This window comes from Drosophila rhopaloa, unplaced genomic scaffold (assembly GCF_018152115.1).
Source record: "Drosophila rhopaloa isolate 14029-0021.01 unplaced genomic scaffold, ASM1815211v1 contig_167, whole genome shotgun sequence".
Taxonomy (NCBI): Eukaryota; Metazoa; Arthropoda; class Insecta; order Diptera; family Drosophilidae; genus Drosophila; species Drosophila rhopaloa.
This window is the reverse complement of record NW_025335047.1, coordinates 3,961,541-3,987,147: the sequence shown is the minus strand read 5'-3', so window position 1 is coordinate 3,987,147 and position 25,607 is coordinate 3,961,541. Positions and strand designations below refer to the sequence as shown.

General features: G+C 43.2%; 3 protein-coding genes across 8 annotated transcripts; 1 reads left to right on the top strand and 2 right to left on the bottom strand.

The window, feature by feature from the left end:
* The first annotated feature begins 330 nt into the window (after positions 1-330).
* Positions 331-1,649, top strand: LOC108047445 (probable 39S ribosomal protein L45, mitochondrial). The gene is made up of 2 exons (XM_017127632.1): positions 331-445; positions 513-1,649. The coding sequence occupies exons 1-2, from the start codon at positions 401-403 to the stop codon at positions 1,545-1,547; spliced, it is 1,080 nt and encodes a 359-aa protein (XP_016983121.1). The 5' UTR covers positions 331-400; the 3' UTR covers positions 1,548-1,649.
* Positions 1,650-1,773: 124 nt separating this feature from the next.
* Positions 1,774-4,227, bottom strand: LOC108047444 (chymotrypsin-like protease CTRL-1). The gene is made up of 7 exons (XM_017127630.2): positions 4,021-4,227; positions 3,920-3,962; positions 3,700-3,863; positions 3,116-3,628; positions 3,005-3,053; positions 2,767-2,894; positions 1,774-2,708 (listed from the first exon to the last, which is right to left on the bottom strand). The coding sequence occupies exons 1-7, from the start codon at positions 4,139-4,141 to the stop codon at positions 2,371-2,373; spliced, it is 1,356 nt and encodes a 451-aa protein (XP_016983119.1). The 5' UTR covers positions 4,142-4,227; the 3' UTR covers positions 1,774-2,370.
* A 256-nt stretch (positions 4,228-4,483) lies between these two features.
* Positions 4,484-25,498, bottom strand: LOC108047425 (regulator of G-protein signaling loco). 6 transcript variants are annotated; one of them, XM_017127590.2, is made up of 5 exons: positions 25,146-25,498; positions 22,957-25,086; positions 6,515-7,303; positions 5,307-6,447; positions 4,484-5,241 (listed from the first exon to the last, which is right to left on the bottom strand). In XM_017127590.2, the coding sequence occupies exons 2-5, from the start codon at positions 25,072-25,074 to the stop codon at positions 4,673-4,675; spliced, it is 4,617 nt and encodes a 1,538-aa protein (XP_016983079.2). In that variant the 5' UTR covers positions 25,075-25,086; positions 25,146-25,498; the 3' UTR covers positions 4,484-4,672. The 6 variants fall into 6 exon arrangements, with proteins under 6 accessions (XP_016983079.2, XP_016983083.1, XP_016983084.1 ...); XM_017127594.1 differs by lacking the exons at positions 22,957-25,086; positions 25,146-25,498 and adding exons at positions 14,707-15,760; positions 18,395-18,522; XM_017127593.2 differs by having other exon boundaries at positions 5,151-5,241; positions 5,335-6,447.
* Between the last annotated feature and the right edge of the window lie 109 nt (positions 25,499-25,607).

The following is a 25,607-nucleotide window of genomic DNA, read 5'->3' as shown; positions in this document are numbered from 1 at the left end:
TTTATAGCTAGGTATAAGATTTACTATTATATTATTTTACCTTAAGCTCACGAATCTGGGCAAAGATATTTATCATCTGGCCAAATAATGAAATGGTTATTCTAGATAAGCCTAAAATCAATGTAGTATTTTACATCTATATAATTACACTTTAATGTCCTCATACTCACATATATGCTTTATGGCGTCAGAAAAGATTTCTTGCACCTATTCAATAAACTGAACATTTTTCAAATTTTCCCGCATTTTATCGAATAAATCTCCCTTTACTCGATAACGGTTTGCTCACCTATTCGAACCTATCGAATGAGTGCAATCACGTTTGCCAGTGGTACGCGTTAGCTAATTTTAAAGGGTTTGTTATTGAGGAGTTCCTTATTTATATAATAAACAAAGTTCGATGGAAAAGCTTATGTCGGTCAAAACGTGTCTTAAACTGTTGCAGGTCAGTGAGTTATTGGTCTAGCAGTCAAAGAGATCCCCACTTACGAGCCTTTCATTGATAATCTTAGGTAATGCCCGGCGCCCAGCATGCGGCCACGTCTGGGGGCCTAGGCGGGCTCGCTCCTCCGCTTCAGAATCTTCTCCAGATGCAGCAGGTGCGCCACCGACAGACCAAGCACTGGCAGCCCGAGTTCAAGCGCCTACGCAAGCAGAAGTTCGTCAAGATGGATTTGCCCAATCTGCGCGAGAAACAGGAGGATATTAGCAAAGAGGAGATGCGTAGCCGGATGAAGGAGCGTGGTGTCTTGCCGCCCCGTCCCTGGATGGAACGCCCATTTCACATCAGCTGCACGGGTGGCATTTTCGAGGCGTATGTACCGCCCGAGGGCGATGGCAAGAAGTCAATCATCTCAACCTCTGGCGCCAAGCAAAAGCTAGAGTTCCTCGAGAAAAAGTCGAAGAGCCTAATGGCCGTACGCAAGATTCGCTCCTACGAGGAGAGCTTCAGCTCCGACGAGTTCGGCGCCGAGGCCCAGGATATCTACATTCAGGCGCACACGCACATGGCCGCCAAGGATAAGTACAAGATTCGCGAGTTCGTCAGCGAACGCTGCTATCCGGAGATGATGCACAACGTCAAGGACAAGACCATTCGCTGGAAGTTCCTCCAGTCGCTGGAGCCACCGCGCGTCGTCCACGCCCGTGTAACTGAGGTGATCTCCAAAGAAAACCAGTTTGCTCAGGTCACCGTGCGCTTCCACAGCCAACAGATGCTGGCCATCTACGACCGCTTCGGCCGGCTGATGCACGGCAGCGAGATCCTCACCAAAGACGTGCTGGAGTATGTGGTCTTCGAAAAGCATATCTCCAACGAGTACGGCAAGTGGCGGCTGCACGACAAGATCATTCCCGACTGGCTACCGCCCAAGAATCCGGCTCCTATAACCTATCGTCTTATCGAGGATGTGGAGGAAGAACCCCCCAAGGAGCTAAGTGGCGGCGAGGAGGCCAAGCAGGTGGAGGCGGGCAGCGAACAGTCCAAGGAGCAACTGCAACTTGCCACCCCGGTTGAGAGCCGGTCGAAACCTTCCCTGGCCATTTGATTGTATTTTTTGTGGGCCGCCTGGCGGCTCAGAAGGATGCGCTTTTATGTTGTCGAATGATTTTTGAGTCGCCAACAAGTGAAATTATAATTTTAAACAACATTGCTTTTGTTTTATTTGTTTCTCTTTTTATTTTATAAATCTAGTAAAAGTAAGATTAAGAAAAAATGGAATATCGGATAATAATTAATTAGTATTTTTAGTAGAATGTTTAATTTCTCAAGAGATAGAACGTCAAAGCGATATGAAAATGAAATTGTTTAGTCCTAGGAGTTTGTTTTTCCGATATGTAAAAAAAAAACTATACAAAAGAAGAGAACGAATTTTATTTTTTTAAGCGTATACTATTAACCGCTTTAATTATTTTGAACTTGTAGATAAGTTAATCGACAGCGTTGAAATATTAGTCATCATGGAATTATTAAATGTAGTTTTTACTTTGCATTGCATAAATTTTGAAATATAGTCGAATTTATGAAATAATATAATAACATTTTTTTGACAACTCTTTTGTCCGGTTTTACGTAAGGGACATTAAAATAAATAATCTTTAAATGGAAGTTCTATTAAACAACGATTCTCAGGAACTCATATTTAAAATTATTGCAAATACATACACAAATTTTAATTTATTTTAAGACGCGTGTAATAAATACCTATCTATTGGCCATGCAAAGCTTTAGAGATAAGGGAAATATATTTCTATATTTCTTTTGGGTAATTCCAAAAAATAAATTATAATGGGTTTGTTGTTCATTGTTTTCTCGTTTATTTCAGCACATTTATTATTTATATTTCAATTGAATTATAGTAACAATAATGATCATATTTTTACCGTTTTCGATATCCACTCGGCGTAGCTTCGTATATCTGTAAATACGATCTCACTATCCCTAAAATGGCTTATAATGCCAATCAGAAGATAATTGTTGACGTTCTTGATCTCATTATAAGTTAATAACGCCGAACCCGGTAAATCGTATTCTAGATCATGAGGTTTGTCGACACAAAATTGATTGGAATCAACTGTAGAGGAACATGTGATGGTGTTAAAATGCTTGGTTTGAAGACCCAGTTTTTTTCTATCGTAAGCATAGAGAAGGGCAGTAAAAGTTTTTGGAGGAAAGGAGTTCACTGCAAGGCAGATTGGCTTCACAAGATCTAAAGAAAATACATTTTTTATATGACAAAGAATTGGAGAAAACTGAGACTTTCTTACATGATATTTGTATCTTTCTCTTTAGTTTAAGCAAAGCTATATCATTCTGTATTATTGGTGAATTAGAGAACTCAGGGTGCTTAATGATCTCAACAACATCATACTCAGAATATCTCGACTTTGCTTTTCTAAAAATAAAAACATTAACTCAAGTTTAATAAGCGGGCCTAGAAATAATTTGATTAAAAGTAAAATCACTCTCAATCAATATTAAAAGACAAGTTCAAAGAGTACTTACATATTAGTGAATTTGGTTTGGAGCGCACTAGCAACAGTCACGGCAAATTCTTGGGGATTCGAAAAAATATTTAGTCATATGTACTCGAAATTAGGCAAAATAAGTTCTTACGGTCTGTGATTAAGGTGCCGGCTACAGTGCGCTTAAGAAAGAATAGCTCCCATAGACGCACTGCAATGCCACCACTCCAATGGCTGCCGCAGTTCTCAAATAAGAGCTGCTCCTCGTTAGCGTGCACCGTTTCAGCTATCCAGTGATTGTAGATTGAAATATTTGTATATAAGCTATTACTATTACAACTGTTGGGACCAAAGCTCACGATCCCAATCTGAGTGTAGCTTGTATTTCCCTCGTAATTATATTCCACCGCCAGTGGACCCCCGGAGTCGCCTTGGCAAGTGTCGCCATTTTCTGATCCGGCGCAGATCAGCGAATCGCCTGCCAAAAATCCCATGGATTGCTCGCATTCATTCGGGTTTTTTCGGACCAGGTTGATGGTCTTGAGGATATCGCTCATATGCGTTGCGGATCCATTTGTTTTACCCCATCCGAAAGCCCTAAATTTGTTTACATTGGCGAAGTTTACCGCGTCATCCACGATAATGCAAATTGGCAGCCTGTCTTCTGCAGGTGAATTAATTATTAGGAGCACTGAATCCAAAGAACAGACGAATTCCCATGTGCGCCACACTTACCATTGTACTCCACATTTGCGTTCAGTCTTAGAAGAGCTATATCATTGCCGTGCCATAAATCAGATCCTGGTTTATAGGCTATAACCTTGTCCACCGAATACTCTGTCACCTTATCGCATTTCGTATTTATGCACCTTCTGTCCTTTTCCCCCAAGCGCACGATTCTAAGCCAAGATATTTTAACATCGATCATAACTTCATCCGGCCTAAAAATACTTACTTTGGATTTTTAGATAGGACGTGGGCAGCAGTTAGAATGAATCCTGAAGGCAATGGAAGATAATATATGATTCTACTATATGTAAATGTTCTTGTACTCACGTTTGTGGATTAAAGTTCCGCCGCCAATAAAAGTCCTCTTACTATCGTATATGCTGGCCATCCAGGGTGTAAAGTAATATTGGGCGTCTTCACCACCAGAAACTTTAAAGCTTATTTCCATACGACCCCCACATTCTCGATCCAGGAGATAAGCTAATCCCTGGTGAAAAAGCAAAAACGCGAACAGCGCTAAAGAAAACACTGACATTTCCAGAGCAAAGATTTTTGACAACTAAATGCCAAGCACAAAACGTGTTCAAACGAAAGCCTCTGATAAGCCCGTATCAACAATATATACTTTTGCAAATTTTGAGAATCTTAACTCTTGACCTATTAAACTTTGCTCTTGATGCTGATTAGAAATATAGCTACGAATTCGATAGCCTCATACCGCCGTAGCAGTTATAAAATATTTACCTACTTTTGAAGGATAAAACCATCCCAAGTGAGTTAAACATAAGAGTTATTTCATGTTTGTGGTATATTTATACAAAATGTAGTAAAGCTAAATCTTACTGTTGCTATTTATAAATACAGGCGTTTCATTCAGTAGTTTACATACAAAAGTGGACATTTAACAGGGAATACGATAAAACAGTATCAATAAATAGTGCACATGTATATACAGTCAAGATCAGTAAAGACAATTCAATCATACGAAGCTACTGCTGGGCTCATCGAGATAAGCACACCGAGAGCCCGCCTCCTCCAGAGACTTGCGTCCCAGTTCCAGTGGTATTTTGCTCGTAAACGTTGCCGGCTTGGAGGCTTCTTTGGGTGATGTCAACAGCTGCTTGCTGGGGGAGAACTTGTTGCAATAGTTGCCCGTCGGTTGGGCCACAGCCACGCCCCAGTTGGATGGCTTGATGGGCAGCACCTTTGGCTTGGGTGGCAATGGAGGCGGCGCTTTGGCAAATTCCGTTTGATCCTTCGTCCCGGCAGGCAACTCAGTCTCCAGCTCCTGGTCCACCTTCATGGGCGACACCGGCTGTTGGCTGCGTGTGATGGACAGACGTGGCGCCGGCTGGGGAATCTCCGTGGGCGAAGATGGCACCTTGCTTACGGGACTCAAGCTGGCGCGCACCTTGCGCAGCTTTGAGACAGCTGCGCTGAGATTCTCCTTGTTCTTCAGAAAATCGGGCAGATCGAAGTTGATCTCCGTGCCACGCTGATCCTCCAGCCGCGCCAGCTGTGCCCGTTTCAGGCCCTCGAGTAGTTCATCTGCAATCGCATAAATAAAGCAGTTAGTTTGGATTCTCTGGCGCAGGCACGGCAAGGCTACCCACCTTGGTGCTCGGCTACTCGCTCCGTCACCTGCAGCTTCACTCCAGCCTTCAGCTTGGCTATTATCGGCTTCTTGGGATCCGCGGCCGCCTGCGTGGTAGTCGCCTCCTCGGACTGCTGACTGCTTGTGGACTTCTTCTTGAGCTTGGGCAGCTTGCTGCCCGGAATGTTGCTGCCATCGCGCTGCTGACGCCGCATGCGTTCGAACAGCGAGGACGACGCCTCCGAGGGCACCTCGTTGGACTTCATGGAGCACTGGTCGCTGGGCCGTGGCTTTTCAGTGGCTACCGCATCCGCCTTGCTGGCCAACAGCTCGTTGAAAACCTTGTTCGTCAGCTCATCCAGTTGGCCCTGCGGCAGCGGTTTCATCGGTTTGCTTTGCTTCGGCGGCATGCTATTGCCGCCGCCTACCTGAAAATCCGAATTGAGCAGCACGATCCTCAGCCGCTGTCCATCCGCCATCGTCACGGGCTGATTGAGGTCAAGTGGCGTCTGGGTATCCCTCATGATCACCTGCACCTGCTCCATCTTATAGTTGTATTTGCTGAGTATGGGCCGGATCACCTCGTGCAGCTGCTTCTTGGGCTTGCTCTTCACAGAGATCACCTTGGGATCGGGGAGGTCCAGCTTGAAGGCCACCCGCCGCTCGATCAGCACCTCCTTGCCGGCCAGCATTTGCGACGGCTGCTGCACGTCGATGGACTTGGTGGTGCCCTGGAACACTATGTCGTAGTAGGGATACACTAGGTTCCTCTTCTCTAGCAAGCGTTCCACCAATTCGCCAACTGTTTCTCCAGCTCGCGTCTGCACTATAGTGGTGGCTCCATCGGTGAGGATCACCCGGCACAGCGAGCACACGCTCTCCGCACTGGCTCCTTGTCCACTGGGCGCTGTGCCTGCATCGAAGGAGGACAACGATGACCTAGAGCTGTGCAGATCGCTCAGGGAATTCTGTCCGCAGACGAGCTTAAGCGAGGCACTGGTGAGCAGGGCAGGTGGCGGAAGTGGTGGCGCCGGCATCAGCGTGTGCTGCAGGTCAGCCATTATCTCAGCGCGATCACGGGACTTACTCCGCGTCTTTCGATGCCAGGGAAGCAGACTCTTGCGCCGCCGATCCTCTGCATTGCTAGCCGATTTTTTGAGCTGCCATGAGAGAAGATATTCAATAAAGTAGGTATTTCACATTGATATGTATAGATAAAGCACTCACCTTAGAGGAGGCGGCCAAGTGAAAATTCGTCTTCAGCAGCTCGTCCAGATCCATGCCGCTGTAGGGCAGCGGTTGGTTCTTCTGCTCCGCATCCACGCAGCTCTTGTACAAATCCGAGCGGATGAAGCGCTGGTAGCTGTCGAACTTCATCAGATTAAAGATCTGCTTCTGGGCCGGGGCAAAGATGTCCGGGGCGGCACTGGCCAGCTTCTCCTCCGTAAGGCTGCGTGCCTGCGAGTCCACGTTGACGGGATCACTGCTGCTGTTGGCCAGATGCTTGCCGAAGATCTCACGGGCCTGCATCACTCTCTCCGCCTCCGATTCCAGCAGGCGGTAACGTTCGCAGGCGGTCCAAAAGTAGATATTCTCCGCGGAGAACTCCTTCTTGAGGAACTCGGAGAAGGTCTGCATGCCGGCGGCGTCCTGCAGCATCCGCTCGAAGGAGCCACCCCAGCTACTGGGACAGCCGTGATCCTGGGCCGCATCCTCTGCAGCAACGGATACCGTGATGGCGGAGGGCGGGGCCGGCGTGGTCAGGATCTTGGGCACCTGCAGCAGGCTCAGCTGCTGCTGACTGCGCGTCCCCTTCATGTCCGAGTCCATCATCAGCGTCTTGATGTACACGTCGTTGTCGGAGGCGTTCATGGAGGCAGTGCGTCTCACAGGCGACGACTGGCCCTGCTGCTGCTGCTGCTGCTGTTTGGCCACCTTGTCTGAGCGGGGAGTGCGGAAGGAAGACTGTCCCCAGGCTCGGCGAAAAGGCGAGGCATTGGCGGGCAGAGCGCGGTTCTGGAAGAGTGAACAGGAAGAAAGGCTTTATAAGCAGGTGTCTCAATGCAGACCTATTTAATCAAATAACAATATAGCATCTAAACAACTTTTCCCAAATTTAATCCAATTAAAACAGTTTAAGATATTGTAAAATAGTGTGTAATAGAAATAAAATAAAACTAGTCTGACTAAAAAAAAAAAACTCGAAATGGTATGAAGCACTTTCGCAAATAAAATGTATTGACAAATAAAAACTCCCCCCATTGCTAAATGGTGAAACACATGGATGTATGAAAATTCCTATTTATTATATACATTTCAAATCTTTTGGGAGAATAATTATATATTCCAACAACATATGTTTGTTATTTTACATAAGCCCTTTGTGTTTCAATTAAAATGAACTTGTTGCAAGTGCAAGTACCAAAAAGAATAGAAACAAGACGTCGATTCATGGGCCATTCACAACTACAAATTGCGGGTATCCAGAGGAGACCGTCATTATCATGGTCAGACGGGCACGATAACCTCAAGTCAACTCATAAATTTGTTTTTGTGACGCATGGTCCGGCGGTTCCCCTTCGAAAACTATGTTTCCCAATTGTGTGTTAAGACATTCTGGAGTGTTTCCATGGGAGTTGCTTCAAGTCGAGTTGAATTGAGTTCCCCTATGCTGATGATGATGATGGCGATGCCCCATTCCCTTCTATTTACTGCACTTGGAGCTACGATAATCGCTGCTCAAACAGACGGAGAATCTCTAGTCCCTTACTGGTCATTGTATTTGTGCATTTCCCACCGACTTTTCGTTTAACGACAGCTTTTGTGCACCATCTCCTTATGGCTAGAGATTAATGAATTCCACTCCTAAGCCCGTCATTCTATTCAGATCTCAAGTTTCGCAGAAACCATAACTCACTCCCAGCTCAAAAAAAAAAAAAACACTAAAATACATTTGTTTTGTCGGCTTGGCGCTGATTGTTATAGATAAAAGAGAAATTTTCAACATTTCCGGTTGGTTTCAGCTTACTCCCCATACGAACTTAACAGGGGACCAACAATTTTCATTCATTTGTGTTCATTAATAGAAACCAATTTGTATCGAGCACGGCAAGTTCGTTTATATAATTTATAAATTGGTTCGACACATGCCACCAATTGAGCGGATTGAGATGAAATGGCTTTTTTGCCATCATGTGTGTAACTCCTATAAAATATTCTCATAGTTTTATGGTCAAGAGGTTCAATGAAGTGTAATTTCATCATCTTAAGAAATATTCTTGTGACGCCATAAGAAATGCAAAAGATATAGAAGTGTATAAATATATACACAAAGCAGCATGATAAAACCAAAGTACTCAATGTTTATCGCTCTGTTAAAAAAATTAAAATAAATGGGTCAAAGAACAGAAATCACTTAAAAAACGACTCAAACTGCACTTGAGTTTGGCTTTGTTTTTTCTTGGAAAGGGGCCTAAAATTTCTCAAATTCTCCAGGCGGTGCAAACAAGCTGACAAACACTCATCAAAATAAACGAGTAAAAGCAGAGAGGCGAACATAAATCAACGCTGATTGCCAAACAATGGGCGATGACTGCGGGGGAGGGAGGGAGGGAGGGGGTCCACAGGCGGTAAGTAGGAAGTGAGCAATTTGGCAAAGAAAATAATTAAAATAAATAAATGACGGCTAATTCACAGATTGTCGGCTCCAAGCTGCAAATGCGAAATCGAATGGAAGCAAAGGGGCAAAGCAACCGAATTTGGCCAAGCTAACCGTACAACCACTATTTAATCACACAGCAAAGCATACACCGAAAAAAAAAGCACCAGCAATCTACATTCCGTTCCGTTCACTGGACAGAAAAGGGAGTGCGGGGCGGAACACTTTTCCCCGCTTCACTGGACACTGACTTGGACATTTTCCGGTGCCGCCATGGTGGGTACGTTCACATCCACATCACCCTCTCTTTCTGTCTCCTCATATTAAACTCATCATTGGACACTGAGGAAAATTATTATAACTACAATATAATAACCACAGTGGCTTATTAAACACTGCTTTATTTCGTGATATTAACCCGTGGCACTTAATTAATTTCCATTCAGGGGCTTTTAACTTAGTATTTATGTAATTATTATCTGAAGCTCAAGAATTTGTAAGTCCTTTGCTTCTCAATGAACTTTATAAACTATTTTCATCGAAGATATTTAGAATAAGAAGATCTGATTAATTTTCTAACTACTAAAGTTTTTTTTAGACTTAAGGAAAACATCTTAATTGTTTTATCTAAGTATGCCTTTCAAAATATTATTTCGTAAACATAAAGTGATATGTCACAGAAGAAAGGGCTCTCTACTAAATAATTAATGTCTCAAGATTGTTGTAATTTTCTCCCTGTGTACTTATAGACTCGGCTCAACTCTTTGGTTTGGCTTCATCTCCCTTGCTCGCTCTCCATCCGAGTGCCAAGTCATTGAGCTGAGTTTGCATTTCGAGGCGGCGGAGAGCAGAAAACAAACAAAGTCCCACGAGTGAATTATCCGCAATGGCTTTAAGCTCGGGTTACCACTCTTTTGTGCTTGGCCATAATATAATTTCCCTATATGCACAACCCAATCCCGATCCCAATCCCAATTCCAACCGATCTGCAACTTGTCGCCTTCTAGGGTGGCACTTAATTAGCAGGTCTGCGGTAATTGGAGTCTGGAGCCGATGAAACCGCAACGGTCTGCTGGACATGATGGAAAATTGAGATCCATCGAAGGGTTTCGTTTTGGTTATTCTTGGGGGGCGTCCATTATGGTGAAATCACCCGTAATCCATTCCCCAGACACTTGAGAATATCACGTAGTCTCGTTCGGTATCGGCGTACCCACCCGTATTTCATACTCTCCCCAGTTAATTCAAGCAAATATCACGCATATCGGTTTCTTGGGAAATATGTACATTTCAGGAGATAGCACTGCTTATATGGCAAATATGATATCAAATGTGAGTGTATGACGAAGAGGCTTTTTTGGGTTCCATTCAAAGACACAAATATTTGCCTCTGCGTAGGTATTCCCCGAAGTGTGCCAGAAATTCGGAGAATCGTTGATAAATCATACCAGCCCTTATATGTACAGAAATATGATTGTATGCCTGCCTACGAAAATGTACATATACTCTCAAATTAATGGCGCAAGCAGATGTTTTTAATAAATAGAAAATTGTTTTGGGTCTATGACTTAAACAAAATATAAGTATATGTGTATGTATTGCAATGAGTTAGAGAAAATGTTTAAACAACATTCATCATTTTGCGTCCCTTCTTAATTTTGTATCCTAACTCAAGACACTCAAGCTTCTTTTTTTTTAAACCAAGTAACATAGGTATCTACACGGGTGTGAATTTAAACGTTTCTCTAAATAATATTGAACTAGTATCCACTGATACATTTACCTATTATTATCAAGCCAATTGAAATTTATTTTCCCCAAAAAAAACTCTTTTTGTTCTTAAGAAAGAAAGAAATCGGTTTTTATGGAAGTAAAATAAAATGCAACTCTCGTAGGAATATATTTATGACCTCTGTTGTGGGCGCACACTTCTTATATAGGCAACAATGAAAACGAATCTTATCTGGGGAGAGGCCTGCGATTCAAAATAAAGCGAAAAGTGGGCGAATTGGGGGTGGCTCATGCGACAAAGAGAAAGAAGAGGAGAGAGATGAAGATAGTCTCATTAGAAATGCAAATGATAAACTAACCATAAGCGTTGATAAACCCGTGTGTCTGGCAGAACAAACCTTCGGATTCTCTGGATTGGTTATATTTTTGCGGCGTTTTAAGATTTCAACTTTCTGTTGCTTTCTGTGGTATTCCAAGTATTTAAAGCCCAGGTGTGTTTTTGTGTGAGTGCGTGGGCAATACAATGGCAGAAAGCGAAAACGTGACGCTTTTGTCAACTGGCTTTAGCTTAACTCTCGCACTGGAATTCGCTACGCCGCACCGCACTTTTCACTTCACTCTTTGGACTTTATGTAATTGCTTTATTTCACTTGGAAGTACTTGTATCTTTCGGAAAATGAAAACCGACCGGAGAGCCGCGAACCCGTCGATTCAAACGCAAAAGTATCTGTGAAGTTGTTGAGGTTTGGCTAACAGCAGTGCAATGATTCGATATTCTCTTAACAGAAATGTTAAGTAATGAGAGAGCGGAGTGAGAGCGAGAGAGCTGATATTTTAAGCATCGATCGTAAGTGTAATTTTTCTTTTATTAAGAATATGTGAATGGTCTTAAAATATGTTTCAATATAATTTTCCTATACAGCTAAATACATTTGACGTTGTGAACAAAAAAACCTTAACATTATCTGAAGATACAACAAAGCAATCTATTAAGAGTGAGCGAGACAGTGATCTTGGGGCCAACAGCTGTTGTTGTTCATTTTAACAGCATCCAATTGGCGCTCTCCTCCAGCTGTTAACTCTCCCATTTTCGAAATTCGAACTCGACTGTGAGTGTGCTGCTTACTCATTTTCAATGGGAATGAGAATGCCTTTTGTTTTTTTTTTTGCTGCCTTGTACATTGCTCTTTGTTGTTATTATTGTTATTGCCTTTGCCTATTTGCTGACACCGGCTGCTGGAAATTGCTTTTGTTGTTTGCTTTGCTGCTTATGAATGAACTGCGCACACAGATACAAGTTTGCACAGCTTGTGTGGGTGTGTTCGCTCTTTTTATCTCTCTCGTTCCCTCTCCCCAAGTGACGCATTTTTTGATATGCCTTAATTACATTAGTTTTTGTCTTTTTACCCAATTAATTAAGTTGCTTAGCGCGTCTTGTCCATTATTTTGCACAACAAATGACTTGTTTGCCCATTTAGGTAGGCAATGGAATCGGCCTAATATGTACATAGTTTGCAAAAAACATGCCGCCGAGTAAATAAATTGCTCTAAAAATAGCCAAAACACGCTGGCAAATAAATTATGCGATCCCCCTCCCAGTAATGTAAACAAAGAGAGCCCCAGACAATTGGAATAATTAAAATGCCAAGCAAAGGAAACTGGAATGCGGGCGGCTGCAGCTTTTGTTGTTGCGCATTTGGTTGATAAATTAAGCAATTTGCAGATATACAAAAGTAAAGATAGAAGAACGAAAGAGCATGGAAAGACGGAAAATCTAAAGAAACGCGTGGAAGACCCCCATCTGCGTCCAATTTCCAGATCACGGGATTACTGGAAAACTATTATTTTTCCCATTTCGCCGCGTGTGCATTTTTTGTCTATAATTTCACAGTTATTTATGATTTGTTTAGCTAATGGCAGTACGCAAAAAAAGAAAGGGAACGATAATTTTCGACATTTTACGCACTTTGCTCTGGTTTGCTTCTGCGGTTTGTGCGTGAATAAACCAATTGCCCCAGTCCCATCTGTTGTTCCGTTCCCAGACCCATGAATGCAACAACAACACCCGTTTTGCATTTGTGATTTACAGTAGAGCCTCAGAAAGATACATTTTCAGAAATCTCTATTTTTTATAATATTGTTAAAATAAAAATAAATTTAAAAAAAACATTTTGTGCCATAACCTATTGTTCGTAAATACACATATTTTAAAATATTAATTCTTGTTTTTGTTTCGAATTTACCCCAAATATTTAAACAAACAAGCATTTTTCAGTTACAATAGTTTGCCTGTATTGCTTTTTTGAACAATTGCGCACATTAAATTAAATATCCGGCATGCTGTTTGTTTTCACTGCTATTTTTTTGTTCGTTTTTCGTTAATTTTATCGAAGATAATGCGGGTCATATGCGTTCTGAACGCTCCAGGCGGAAGATACATACATACATATGTACATATATGTATTAATATACAGGAGTAGTACGGAAATGTGCTTGGAATTTTTACATTTAACGACTATTATACGGCCCAATGTGTGGGCAATTCAAAGAGAATATTTACTTAATTTCTTTATTGATCAATGGGAATGGTAAATATCGGCGTGGGCTATTTCCCCACTTGGCAACCGACGAGGCAAGTGATGACCAGCAGGCCCACAATGGGGCTCATTGAAAAGTGAAATGCGGCACGCGCCGCCCATGCAAATGCGATAATTAGAAAGTCATTATGGCTGGCAAGCGATGTCCCGATTTGGAATTAGATGGGGACATCTTCACTCCGAGGGTGTCACCTCGTATACATATAGGAAAAAGTGTTATTAAACAAGAGAAATCAAAGTATTACACGCCCATCTACTGATGAATCTTTACCAAAAAGGGGGTGTATTTGGGAAAATAAATAATCAGATTTATTTAATTTAAATGTTCTCTAAAAAAAATATATTTCAAAGACCCAAATAAAAGTCTTCATCTCTAATCTCTTTATTACAAATGCCACCTGGTTATTGCACATATGTACATACATCGTGAATGACATCGTAAATGATCATCCTCAATTTCAGCCCAGATTCTGCGCAGAATGCAACGATGATCGATTTGTGGCATAACAAACAAATATATTTTATTGGCCAATAAACTAGAAATGAATGGCGTAATCCAGGGTGCATCGCAGGGTAAACACCACAAAAGCGACGGGTTCAAAGATCATTTGGGGATCACTCTGGGGCATTCGCTGGAATCCAGGTGCCGCCATACGGACAACCATCAACGGATTGGATTGTACGGGCCCGTATTAATGGCAACTGATTGACGACGACTCGGACGTAAATAAACAGCTTCCAGCGAAAAATTATGAAGAGTTTGGCGTAAACAAATTCGGAACTGAACGGATCGGAACGGAAAAGGGTAAAAGGAATCGAGGCGACTCACAATGGCGCCAGCTGGGGAAGTACACTCAACAAAATTACAATAATTTTTAGAAAGTATCTATCTAAATAAAAAAAAAATAATGTTTTAAGCTTCTTGTTTAAAGAATTTAAAAATTTATTATAGACTGTGAAATTCTCAAGGAACAACATTTTAATGTTTTTTTGTAAAATTTGAACTTCTAAATTGATTTAGACATTCTAACTTGTGTTTTTATTTTAAAAGTTTATAATTTTAAGGATTGACTTAACCGCTAATCCAAAATACATACTCAATTTGTATTCGTTTTTATTAGTTTGTCTTATATGAAAATATGGGAAAACTATATTAATGATGTAATTTTTTTTTAAATATTATTATGTACTTATGATGTAATTAAAAAAATGTTGATTGATTTGTAAGTTATCTTATCTTAGTTGTGTAATCTTGTCCAAATACTGAGATTTCAGTCTTATTGCCGACCCTTTAGGTTATATTAATACAGAGTATTTGTAAATTATTGTAATTTTGTAAGCATTTGCCCAAAGTGTAGTTCCTCAATTGTGCTGAGTGTATGCCCAGGCGATTAATTCCCCTGGGCTGTGAATGGAATCTAGAAGTGACTCACGCGCATGACGTTGGTGGTGTCGCGAAGTGGCGGCGGCTTGCTGAAGTCCATCTGCTGCACTGCGTCCGGATCGCTGAGGGAGCGCCGCAACGAGGTCACCGAGGCCCGTTTGGAGTGAAAGGAGCCGCGCAGGAAGCGTGCGAACTCGCAGGCGGCATTTCTTCCCGCTCGACAAACCGCCCGTGGGGGCGTGACCTTGAAGCTGGGCAGGAGTGGGGCGTGCATCTCGAAGGAGGAGTCCGGCGACAGATTTCGGCTATTGGAGCTGCCCGATTGAGAGGTCAGGTTGGAGCTGGCCGAGCTGATGCCGTCGTCGTGCTCCTCCTCGTCCTCGGAACTGGTGGGGATTTCCCCAGGAGCCGGCAGTGGCATGCAGCCCAGTTGCTGATCCTGCTGGTCTCTGGTGACACGGATGAGCACTGGGGAATCGGCGCGATTATCCTCCTGCTCCGGCTCACTCAGTTTCCGGCTGCCACTCCGCCGTTTGGTGGCCGAACTGAAGAACTGCAGCACACGGGAGGCACTGCGGCAGCTGCGTCGCTCCGCCTGGACCCGTGCCATGGCCATGGGTGGTGGCATCAGGTCCTCCGCCTCCGCGCATCTCCTGGGCAATGGGTTCCCCTGCTCCTGCTGCTGCTCCTCCTCTCTTGCACTTTCCGGCACAACGTTTATTTGCGGCGAGGCACTGCGTCTGCCACTGGCACTCTGACAGAACTCCCTGGCCTTGCGGCATATGTATGGTGAGCTTATCTTGGACTTGGCCTTCGGAGTGCTGGCCTGCCGCTCCTCGAAGTCCTGGACGAAGCGGGTCAACTGCTCGCGATCCAACTCCGTGAGGCAGCGATGTCGCACCTGCTTGGGCGTGGAGCCCGCCGAGGTGCCGGGATGGATCCGCTTGATCTCGAAGCTGCTGTCGAAGGTGCCGGAGTCATTCAGCTGGCTCAGCGACTGGACAAAGCGCTCCACCATGCTGGCGATGCTCTCCTGGGTCTTTGCGATGGGTATTCTGGAGCCACTGCCTCGGCCAATCGAATTGTTCATGACGCGCACTTGCCTAAATGGGTTTAATTTTATTTGATTATTATTGGCACTTCAAAAGCTCTCAGCACTGAGCAATTAAAATGCAAAGTTCTTTGGGGTTTTTGGGGGAGATACTCCCAAAATGTTTTTAGCCACGTTCACGCTGCTCGACTGTTCGCGTACGACTGAATTTCCCCATCCAAACGGCCCGCCAAAGGTAAACTTTTCACGCAAGTGGGGAAAAGCTATGCAAATTCGAGAACGTATCTCTCTGGGACGCCTGCGCCCCAGACTTCTTCGCTGTTGAGTAAGCACTTTTTATGGGCTCTCCACCGTTTACTGCTTTCTTCAGACGGGCGATTCGCAATTGGAATAACTAAACACTGACGGAAATTGTCACTTGTCGATGTCGATGTTGCTGTCTGTTTGTGGAACCCGTGATGCGTCACCTAATGTGGCCCATAAGGAGATGCCAGCAGGTTTGCGCAATCGAAGAGTGTGGGATCAAATGAGTTTATATGAAAAACAAATCGGACCTCATAATCCAAACAAAAGATGGCACGAAGGCAATCACGAGTTGTTTAAATTATGTTTACGGCTTTAATATATAGAACACAACTAATGGGGCGGCCATAAAAAGAGCTCTTTACTCGCTTCCCCCTATCTGCAATCTGGCATCTGGCATTACCCCGACTTTGTTGTTGACTTTCAACAACAAACCTTCTTATCAATATTTGGGTATCAAAAATAGCTTCGGAATTCCCGTGTAAACACTAAGCACTAAGAAAAGTGTGACTGCGCAATATGAGCCAAGAACTTAATGGCTCTGACCCAAATGGAGAAAATATATGTATCAGGGAGAATCGTGACCACTCACGGGTGTCATATCGTTTGAGGTTCTTAAGGGCAACTTCAACTCCAGGTCCAGAAGGAACCCAGTCATGAAGTGCCAACACTCGCGTCACATTAAGTTTGTTATTCTCAGATCTTTCCACATGCAAAAACAATCAAAGACTTAGCCCTAATTCAAAAGGAATTCGTTCATTAAATACATGTAATGTATTCGTAATTTCATTGTGGTGCAAAAAGTTATAATATTTCATATTAAAAAAAATTAGACAACAAATTAAGTATGGAGTTCTCTGGCATATCGCACATAATTTTAACATTAGTCAGTTAATGTTAACTATAGAGTTCTTATCGCATGATGGTTTCATACTTTAAATGTGCATTTCAAGTAATTCATTTTTCGGAATATGATGTCAACATCCTATACATACATACATACATATAAAGAATTAATTTTTGCTTTATGATGTTTCATTTTGGAAATATATTATTTTCATGAATAATAATCTAGATTGTCGAGTGACGTCTCACTTCGGAGATTTTGTTTTTTCTACATTATTAAAAACAACTATTGTTTCTCTGAAAATTACAGTGTGACTAACTCAAATCGATCGGCTTCAATGACGACAATAGATCAAAGTGATTTCTCGTACTGCGTCTCATTGTTTTCGCCACGAAATGTGACATCATTAGGGGAACCAGAATGGATCGAAATGAGATGAGATGAGAATACTTCCCCTAGTAAAGTGATTAAATTGGGCGTCTTTTGGCGAAATTCGGGGAAATTCCACAGGAATCACGGCCTGTGTAATAAATCTGCGAAGCTGTCTGGTGCTATTCCGTTGAATAGGTCAGAATCGGAATATCGGCCCCCATCGACTATTTTTGGCATTTAAGTGGAAGCAGCAAGTCAGCGATTTGTTTGATTTTTTCATCTTCGATTTTTAAGTGGAATCATTTTTGGCGTGAATTTTTGGGTTCGTTTACACCAAAAGCAAATAAATAAGGAACTCGTGGGTTGATTCAATGGGGATTTTGCAGGGAACAGTCGAGCGGCAGGCGATTATTTCTGAATAAAACTTTGCTTTTTTATTGCACAGTTGGTATTTGCAGGGTGATTTAAATTTTTTTAAGTTCTCAAAGTGTTCGAAGAAAAGTTTATAAAAACATTCACGCACTCCCACTCGCCATGTATTAATTATCAAATATGTCTGGCGGGAAATACCGCAAAATCATACTTTCTGGTATTTTAAGTCGCTAGCGTTTTGCCAGCGTTTCGAGGGCGATTTTTGGGGTTTACGCGGTTTTAGCTGTGACGTCGATTGGGGATTTCATTTGGTTGATTATTTGCCATATCAAGGCAACGAAACGGAATGTTTTTAGTGCGTGTGCTTGTGTGCGATGGAATTTGCTCAGTTTATGAAACGAAGAAAACATTTCCATGCTCTCTTTTTTCCTTTAATTTGTATATTATTTAGCACATTCTATTTTTGGGGCCAAAAGCACAGAAAACAGGCCGCAAAGTTCAATTGACTGGCTGTTTTTATTTATCCAGGCAATATTTGATGCGAGGGCGAGATGTTTTTTTGGGGGCGTTGATGGATTTTTGAACGTACACTTTGTGTTTTTGGGTCCAAGGTAATTATTTAATAGCTATTTAATATTTGGCCCAGTTCAATCAATAAATAGTTGAAATCACAGTTTTCAATTTTTGATTCTTCAATTTTCTATTTGTTTGCATTCTGGTTTGAGTCTTTTTAATATTTAAACTTGTGTTTTGGTTTTCAATTAGTATTTAATTATAGATTTTTAAACGTACACTTTAGATTTCTGAAAGCCAGGTTATTGGCCCAGTTAACTAGGTAAATTTAAGCTAGCTGCTCGGTTTTCCAAATTGATTTTCGTTTTTACTTTAAGGTAACCAAATACGTTGTGATCGAATGAACTGCGCTCGATGACTGACTCACAGTTTGTAAGCGACGTCCGACGTTTAGGTCGCTGTTAACCTGGCTCAAATGGAAAACAACAACACATTGCCCATGGCAATGAGCAGCTGAAACAGCAACAACGCAGCTGTTGGGCGACGCCAAAGGGTGCGAGTGAGAGGAAAAGAGCGCGTGCGCGCGTTTTTGATCGCTTCGCGGTTTACAGGCGGTTTCGACCGCTTTCGCCGTTCTATCTCTTTGCAGTTGTTGTTGTTGTTGCTGCTGTTGTCGCTCGGTTAGTCACTAAAACCTGATCATAACAACCAACATCGGGGTGGAAAATGAATAGCAGAGTCAGGTGTTTTCCTGCCACTTGCTGAATGCATAAATTCGAAACTGCAGTCAATTTTATAACGATTTTATACCCTGCAGTGCACACAGCGATTGGGTCTGATAAGCCCACCCTTGAAGATTTCAAAATATATGTAATAGTCGTTTACCCATTAATAATCATAGCGAATAAAATGAGTCAGACAATGCTAAAAGCCTATCCTAACACTTTTAATCGTTTAAAATAAGTTAGTGTAGCTCTAATGATTATAATTAAAAGTTTACGACGTCATAAAATGCGCAGAGAAGCGGATAAAGTAATATTTCCCTTCCACTGGAAAGTTTTCAATAATTTTCCAAATTCATATGTTTTCAAGATATTTAAACGGTAGTTAAATTTACAAAAGTCGTGTATGTACATATTTCACATATTTTTCAGTACACAATAAATTTCCAGTTAATCTGATACAAAAACAATTATTATCCCAATAAAAGCCACACATTAAAACATTCATAAGTATTTTTTTATTAATGTTTCCCAATATACTTTCCCAAAAATAAATATTTTATGTATTTTCATTTATGATTCCTCTTTGATTTTTACTAAGAACTAAAACTTGGATCCAAGAATTCTGCATTAATTGGAAATATTCTAGATTAGAATGCCAGATTTCTTTAATAGGTATGCATTTCGAAAGCATTTTAAACCGATTAACCTGTGTTTTTCCTACATATAATAGTCAGATCATCTGATCGCCTAGGGCTCTTTTCGCTTGGGTTTTTTTTCAGACAACTGCTTTGGGTCATATCAATTGGCAGGTTACGTGCCTGGAGCGCAAGGTGTTTATTATTAGCAGCATTTCAGCATTTCTGACGTACTTCGGACTGCCCCATTCAATGCTTTTATTTTCGCTCTTATTTTCGCTGCTATCAAAAACATGGAAGCACAAAAACAATTGCACACACACGGCTATGTTGATCGGCCAGCTAAATATAATGCAATTTAAAAATAAACATTTTGTTTGTCATTTGCCACTTGTGTTTGGCCTTTGGCATTTTCGGGGCACTCAGCCAGTCATACTGATAAGACCGATGATGATGATCGCAGCGAAACAACTTTAGACAATAATTCCCATCGAAAATTACACATCTTACGTATGTATCTGATAGATACATTTGGCCGACTAGCTTGTGGGTTTTCCATTCCCACAGCGTCAGCTGGTAAATACGTTATGAGGTAATAGAAGTCGCATTCAGAGGCCGCTTCGTGGCTCAACTTAAATTACCATTACCATTAAAGAAAACGTACAAAAATCAACCTGCCAGATATGTAGCTGAAAGTCATGAGTTTGGATCGCACTCATTTCCCATGACGATCCTTTGGCCAGGAAGGAAGCAAAGTAACGTTCATTTAGCGGGCAGCCCCTGCCACTTTTTCTACTAATTCCCCATAGCACGAGGGTTGTTTTCTGTTGCACCTGTGACGGCATGTGCCACACCACCTTTTCAAGGGAAAACCACGCAGGTTGCCGCCAAAATGCCGTCAGACGAGAGTCAACCTGTTGGAACACCCGGCCAACTATGTCCCCGATTGCGATTGCGTGTTTAAAAATTGCTTCTAAATATAAGTCAACTGTCACAAGTGATATGGGGTCGAAGGTGCACTTGACATGCTTACTCATTAGTCCCCAGCTGTTTATCTTTTCTGAAATCTTTAAAACAGAACAAACAAGCTTAGAAAATACCTGTCGTGCTAATGAAACTTAATTAACTAACTTTTCCCCAAAAGATTCATAAAGTACGCTGCTAATACACACCTGGAATTTATCAGATAAAGAATTGATTGATCGAATTCTGCTAAAACCAACAAGGGTTCGGAAGATTCGATATTTAATTATATTTTCTTAGTATAACATAATTTCATAAAATTGAGAATGAATATGGATCTAAAATTAAAAACAGCATTTCAATGCATATTATAAAAAACATATTATCAAAGAAATAAATGGGAAATCCCACTTCGCCATTCGCTTTTAATATATCAAGTTATGAGTCACATAAGATCTGGGTCACCCTTCATTCAACTGAAGAAGGGATCAGGGTCACCAATCCCTATCTTCAACTGATCACAAGCAGCCAAGCACATAAAAAAAATTCAAAGGGTAATACAATTAACACCTTACCAGGTGTCGCAGATACATATATGGATTGGTAAACAATGGTAGCACTGTTTGTCGATTGCGACCATGAGAAAAGAAATAGAGCATTCTATCGAAGGTGCAAGAACGTGCTGAAATAAGCAAACAAAATAAAGCCCCAAACACAGATTACCAATTCCAAGCCCCAACAAATGGTATTTTAAAAAGACACTTTGGTCTTTTAGTCATTTTTGTGGTGTGTGGGATAAGGAACGTTGTGATAAAAGGCTGAATAGGACTGATTCAGTCAGGCATAAAACTAAGCAAATATTGTAATGGAAATGGACACACAATGTGAGTAATATAAATTATTCCACCTAGGGTATTCGAAACCTCTCCCTTACTACGGTTGACTTGTGCATAATTAGATAGACTTCCCAATAGCTTGACAAGTTTGTTTTAGGGGGAGTCATCGATCAAGTGGGAACCGATAAGTGTGAGATGTGTGAGATATATATTCACATGTTGGCGACTTACCTCATTCTCCTCGGAGTACAGGCCACAAACGAGTTCTCGAAATGACATTTTTGCATTGAGACGCCTTTTGTTTGGCTGTATAAAACAATTGAACTTGCAATTTGTGAACGTTTTCTTGATTTCTTCTTGTTTTTTATCGTAATGAGAATTTATTTATATTTATTTCAGTCGCAACTGCTGACGCAGGGCTCCTTGAACTGGCGTTGAACTTTTTATGGAGCAACTTTTCGCGACGGTAATTTTATTTATTTTTAATATGCACATATGAAACAAAACAAATAATCAAAACACAGCGTCGAAAGTGAAACCGTCGCAACGAGCGACCAAATCGCACAAAATCGTATAAAAATCGCGTGTTGTCAAATCGAAAATCAAACTAAATAACGAATAGCCGTCGGGAATTGGGGGGATTGTGGAGCGGTTGGAGGAGTGAAAAGGTCAGCCGACGGCCACGCCATTAATTGCTTTAGATTGAATTAAGCCCGAGTCTGAGGAATCGGCGGAGGCGGCGCTCGGTTTTCAGTCGTGACCTACGCGCATGACGTCATTGGATCGGAGCACTTTATTTTTAGCCGGCGATTTCCGCCCTTATCACCCGTGACGCGGTCGGTTCCCCAGATTCCGATAGTAGCGATCGGAGTCGTAAATTCTAGACAAGTCCGCGAAATTGGAGTTGGATAGCGGAACCGTGGCCACCGATTGCCAAAGCCCCACTGTGACTACTAAACCCCGGGCAAACTGACAAAGGAATCGCCGATATATGGCCCACTAAAACCAGAGAGTGCCTCGGAGAGCTCTGGCCCCTTATCTGGGTGGCCAGAGAGCGAGGAGTGTGGAGCGATAAGCTCCGAGAACGCAGGTAACTTCGAGCGCGTCCAGGTAAACAGATTTTTACCCGCGCACAGGAACGGTTCACAAATGATGAGGGTTCTAAACTTTGGGTGCAAAGAGGAGAGCTACAAATCATTTCTCTATCAATATCATTTCAACGATCTTCCTAAAATAAAATAGTGAAGGTTTTTAACCAGAAAATGAAATAAAACAGTAGAGTCAAAACTGACTCCATGAATGAGTTCTAAACTTCTTGGTAAAGCCAAATACAATTTCAAGTCCTAATCTATTTTTAGAAATGCTGAAAAACACCCTTGTACTTTTTATAAAGCCACAAAAGTCCCTAGATATTAGATGGTTAATCACATTATGATTTATAGCACTTTTAATAGAATTGGTTTCTAATATCTAGCGTAAGTTCCAAATTATCATCTATGATTCCAGTCATTTGTAAATCCCCAGCTTGATTTTATGTTATAAATAATTATACAGATTTCTGGTGTTGAAAAATACAGAATGTGTGGTAAACCTAACCTGATTTTAGTCCTTAAATTGTATATATACATCGAAAGGCTTTCTAAGATATTATCCAAAAGAAAGTAACAGAAAATTGTACTCACCCCCAGATCCGGTTCGCTGTTTGTAGCTTCCAAAAGGCAGTGTGAGGATGAAGAGGCCGAGAGACTGGCCCGATCCCTGTGAGATTTGTGTAGATTCTGCAGGCTGGCCCACGTGTCCATGGGCTGATCGATGCATGCTTCACTGACCGACGACTGGACGCTGTCGATGGCCTCGAATCCCAGCGAGTGTCGGGAGCCAGGTTGACCAAACACCTGGGCACTCAGCTTATGCGGCGTCGTTGGCGTCTCCAGAACCAGCGATCTGCGCATCTTGCGGGGCACACACGATGGATGGGCAAAAGTGTGCGCTTCATCCAGAGACGGAGCAGCCGAGTGCAACGATATGTCGTCCATGGAGGCCACTGCGCCCAAAGCACGCGGCGAATCGTCCACAAAGAGATTCAGGACATCATCACAGGAGCGGGTGGAAGTGAGATTCGTGGCAGGACTCTTGATCAGGTTGAAGCTGGCCAACAGATTGGGTCGCCGCAGCGAGGAGCTCTCTGGCGGCGATTTCAGAAGGGCAGCATGATCGGGCATGGCCCGCACAGTCAGTCGGTTGTCCGGAATTCCCACAATGCCTAGTGGACGCGCAGGCGCCGGGTGATTCGGTGGCCCTGCATGCGCAGCCCCTGCTCCTGCTCCCAGAAAGTCCACGACCAGGATGCGATCCGAGATATTCGTGCAATCGTTATTGAAGCCAATCCCAGAATCGGAATTTGAAGTGGTGGTGGAGATCTCGCTGTGGTTCGATGGCTGCGGCGAGTGGGCCGCTGCTCCTGCTCCTCCAGCGGCAGCCGGACCGTCGTAGTCCACTTGATGACTCCGACTGGCAGGCGGCAGGATACGCATGGTGTACATGCTGCGCACCAGATTCACCACATACTCCGAGTTGTTGGGAAACTCCAGGCACAAATTCGAGATGGGATCCCTTGTGCACTGCAGCCGGAACTCATGGGCCCGCTGCAAGTGCTGGGCATGCTCAATCAACTTGGTGTCGATCACGAACACGTGGCAGCTATGCGAGATGCTGATGTGGCCAGCAGCTGCTCCGCTCCCGGCACTCGGCTCGTACTCCTCCTCGATCTGGGTGTTGTGCACGGCGCTGGTCACCAAGCCAAAGAAGCGATTCTCGCTCTCCGACGAGGAGCTGACGAAGTTCAGTCTCGCCGAGGAGTAGGTGGCCAGGACTCCGCCACCGGCGCTCTGCAGGCATAGGCTATCCGGCGTGATGCACATCAGCACAATGGTAGGCTGTCGCTTCTCCTGGCGCAGCTTTCGGATGCAGGACCTCACGGTCTGCAATTTGGAGCTATGAGAGATCTGCTTGGGCATCTCGATGGTTCCCAGATAGCCCACAATTACGCGGTACTCCAGGGCAGCACTGCCCACCGCCCGCACCATGGCACTGACATTGGCCACATCCGCTGCTTTGGATAGATTGGCTGCCACGGGGGCATCCTCTAGGACGGGTCTTAGTGTCAGGTGGTCAGGGGATGTCTTGGAGCTCTGGGGTTCTACTCTCTCTACATCGGGCAGCGGCAACTTCTTCTGGGGCGAGTTACGCAGTCTGTGGAGCTTGGCTTTGTGGTGGAGAAACCTGGGTTTGTGCCTCAAACTGGCGGCCAGTAGTTGACCCCTCAACGTGGCATGCGCGTTCTCCTCATCCGAGCTATCCGAATAGTAGTTCTCGGCGATCTGCATGCGAATACTTCCAAAGGAGTTGCCTATTAGCTGGACCACGGTTTCATGCGGCAACTTGGAGACGTTAAGGCCATTGACGGAGATGAGGAAATCGCCGGAACGCAGGCCTGCTTGTTCGGCGGGTGAACTGCTGATGATGCAGGATAGCCGGCAAGGTTGCTGCCCCGAAATGGTGAAGCCAAATCCATTGTACCCGCGTCGCACCTCCACGGTGCGGATGCCATTGTAGTTGTAATTGGGTCGCTTCTTGCGACGTCTCTGGTGTTGTTGGGTATTGGATCCAGACGGAGTGGAGGAGGTGGCAGGTCCGGCGACCACAGCAGGTGGTGCATCCTCCGCTGCTGCTGCTCCTGCTCCCGCTGCCGTGGAGCCACTTGCTCCTGTTATGGGCAACGGCGGATGATGGTGGTGCATGGCGATCGATCACTGGGGGGGAAATTAATAATGGTAACTGGAAACCACAATTCGATCTTGGACATTCGCACCTTTCTCATGGATGGAAGCTGCAACCTGGATTTCTGGAAATGGAATGCGGTTTCTGTCGCTGCCCCTTTTCCAGTGTTGCCCCCTCTCGCTCGCACCTATCTTCGCCTATGCCAACTATGTAATCAATGGCACACACACACGCGCGCAAACTGCCAGGCGTATTTTGTTGCACTTTTCTAGGCACCTATTTATTTAGTTGGCAGCTCGTCGTTGATTGCAAGCCCATTGCCACACTGTTAATAACTTTGTTTGCACTTTGTCAGGCTTAGTTTTAAACATTTAAGCAGTTTAATTTAGTAATTAAAAAATGTCTACAATGCGCAAGCGTAACTACTATTGCGGGTGTGGTGTTACCACTGGTGGAACGCTGAAAAATACCACACTACGGTTATCAAACAACAAGAAGGATGGTCACACCTTTTGCTTTGAAAATTGTTTCTTTATATTTTTTTTTTATTGTC

Bases quoted from the DNA above. Each gene is read 5' to 3' on its own strand.
- LOC108047445 (XM_017127632.1), top strand. From the start codon at position 401: ATGGAAAAGCTTATGTCGGTCAAAACGTGTCTTAAACTGTTGCAG. The intron at 446-512 runs GTCAGTGAGTTA...TGATAATCTTAG, and splicing joins CGTGTCTTAAACTGTTGCAG to GTAATGCCCGGCGCCCAGCA.
- LOC108047444 (XM_017127630.2), bottom strand. From the start codon at position 4,141: ATGGAAATAAGCTTTAAAGTTTCTGGTGGTGAAGACGCCCAATATTAC. The intron at 3,864-3,919 runs GTAAGTATTTTT...ATCTTGGCTTAG, and splicing joins GTCCTATCTAAAAATCCAAA to AATCGTGCGCTTGGGGGAAA. The intron at 2,895-3,004 runs GTAAGTACTCTT...TTTTATTTTTAG, and splicing joins CAAACCAAATTCACTAATAT to AAAAGCAAAGTCGAGATATT.
- LOC108047425 (XM_017127590.2), bottom strand. From the start codon at position 25,074: ATGCACCACCATCATCCGCCGTTGCCCATAACAGGAGCAAGTGGCTCC. The intron at 7,304-22,956 runs GTGAGTACAATT...TCACTCTTCCAG, and splicing joins ACAGCGAACCGGATCTGGGG to AACCGCGCTCTGCCCGCCAA. The intron at 6,448-6,514 runs GTGAGTGCTTTA...CTCTCATGGCAG, and splicing joins ACTTGGCCGCCTCCTCTAAG to CTCAAAAAATCGGCTAGCAA.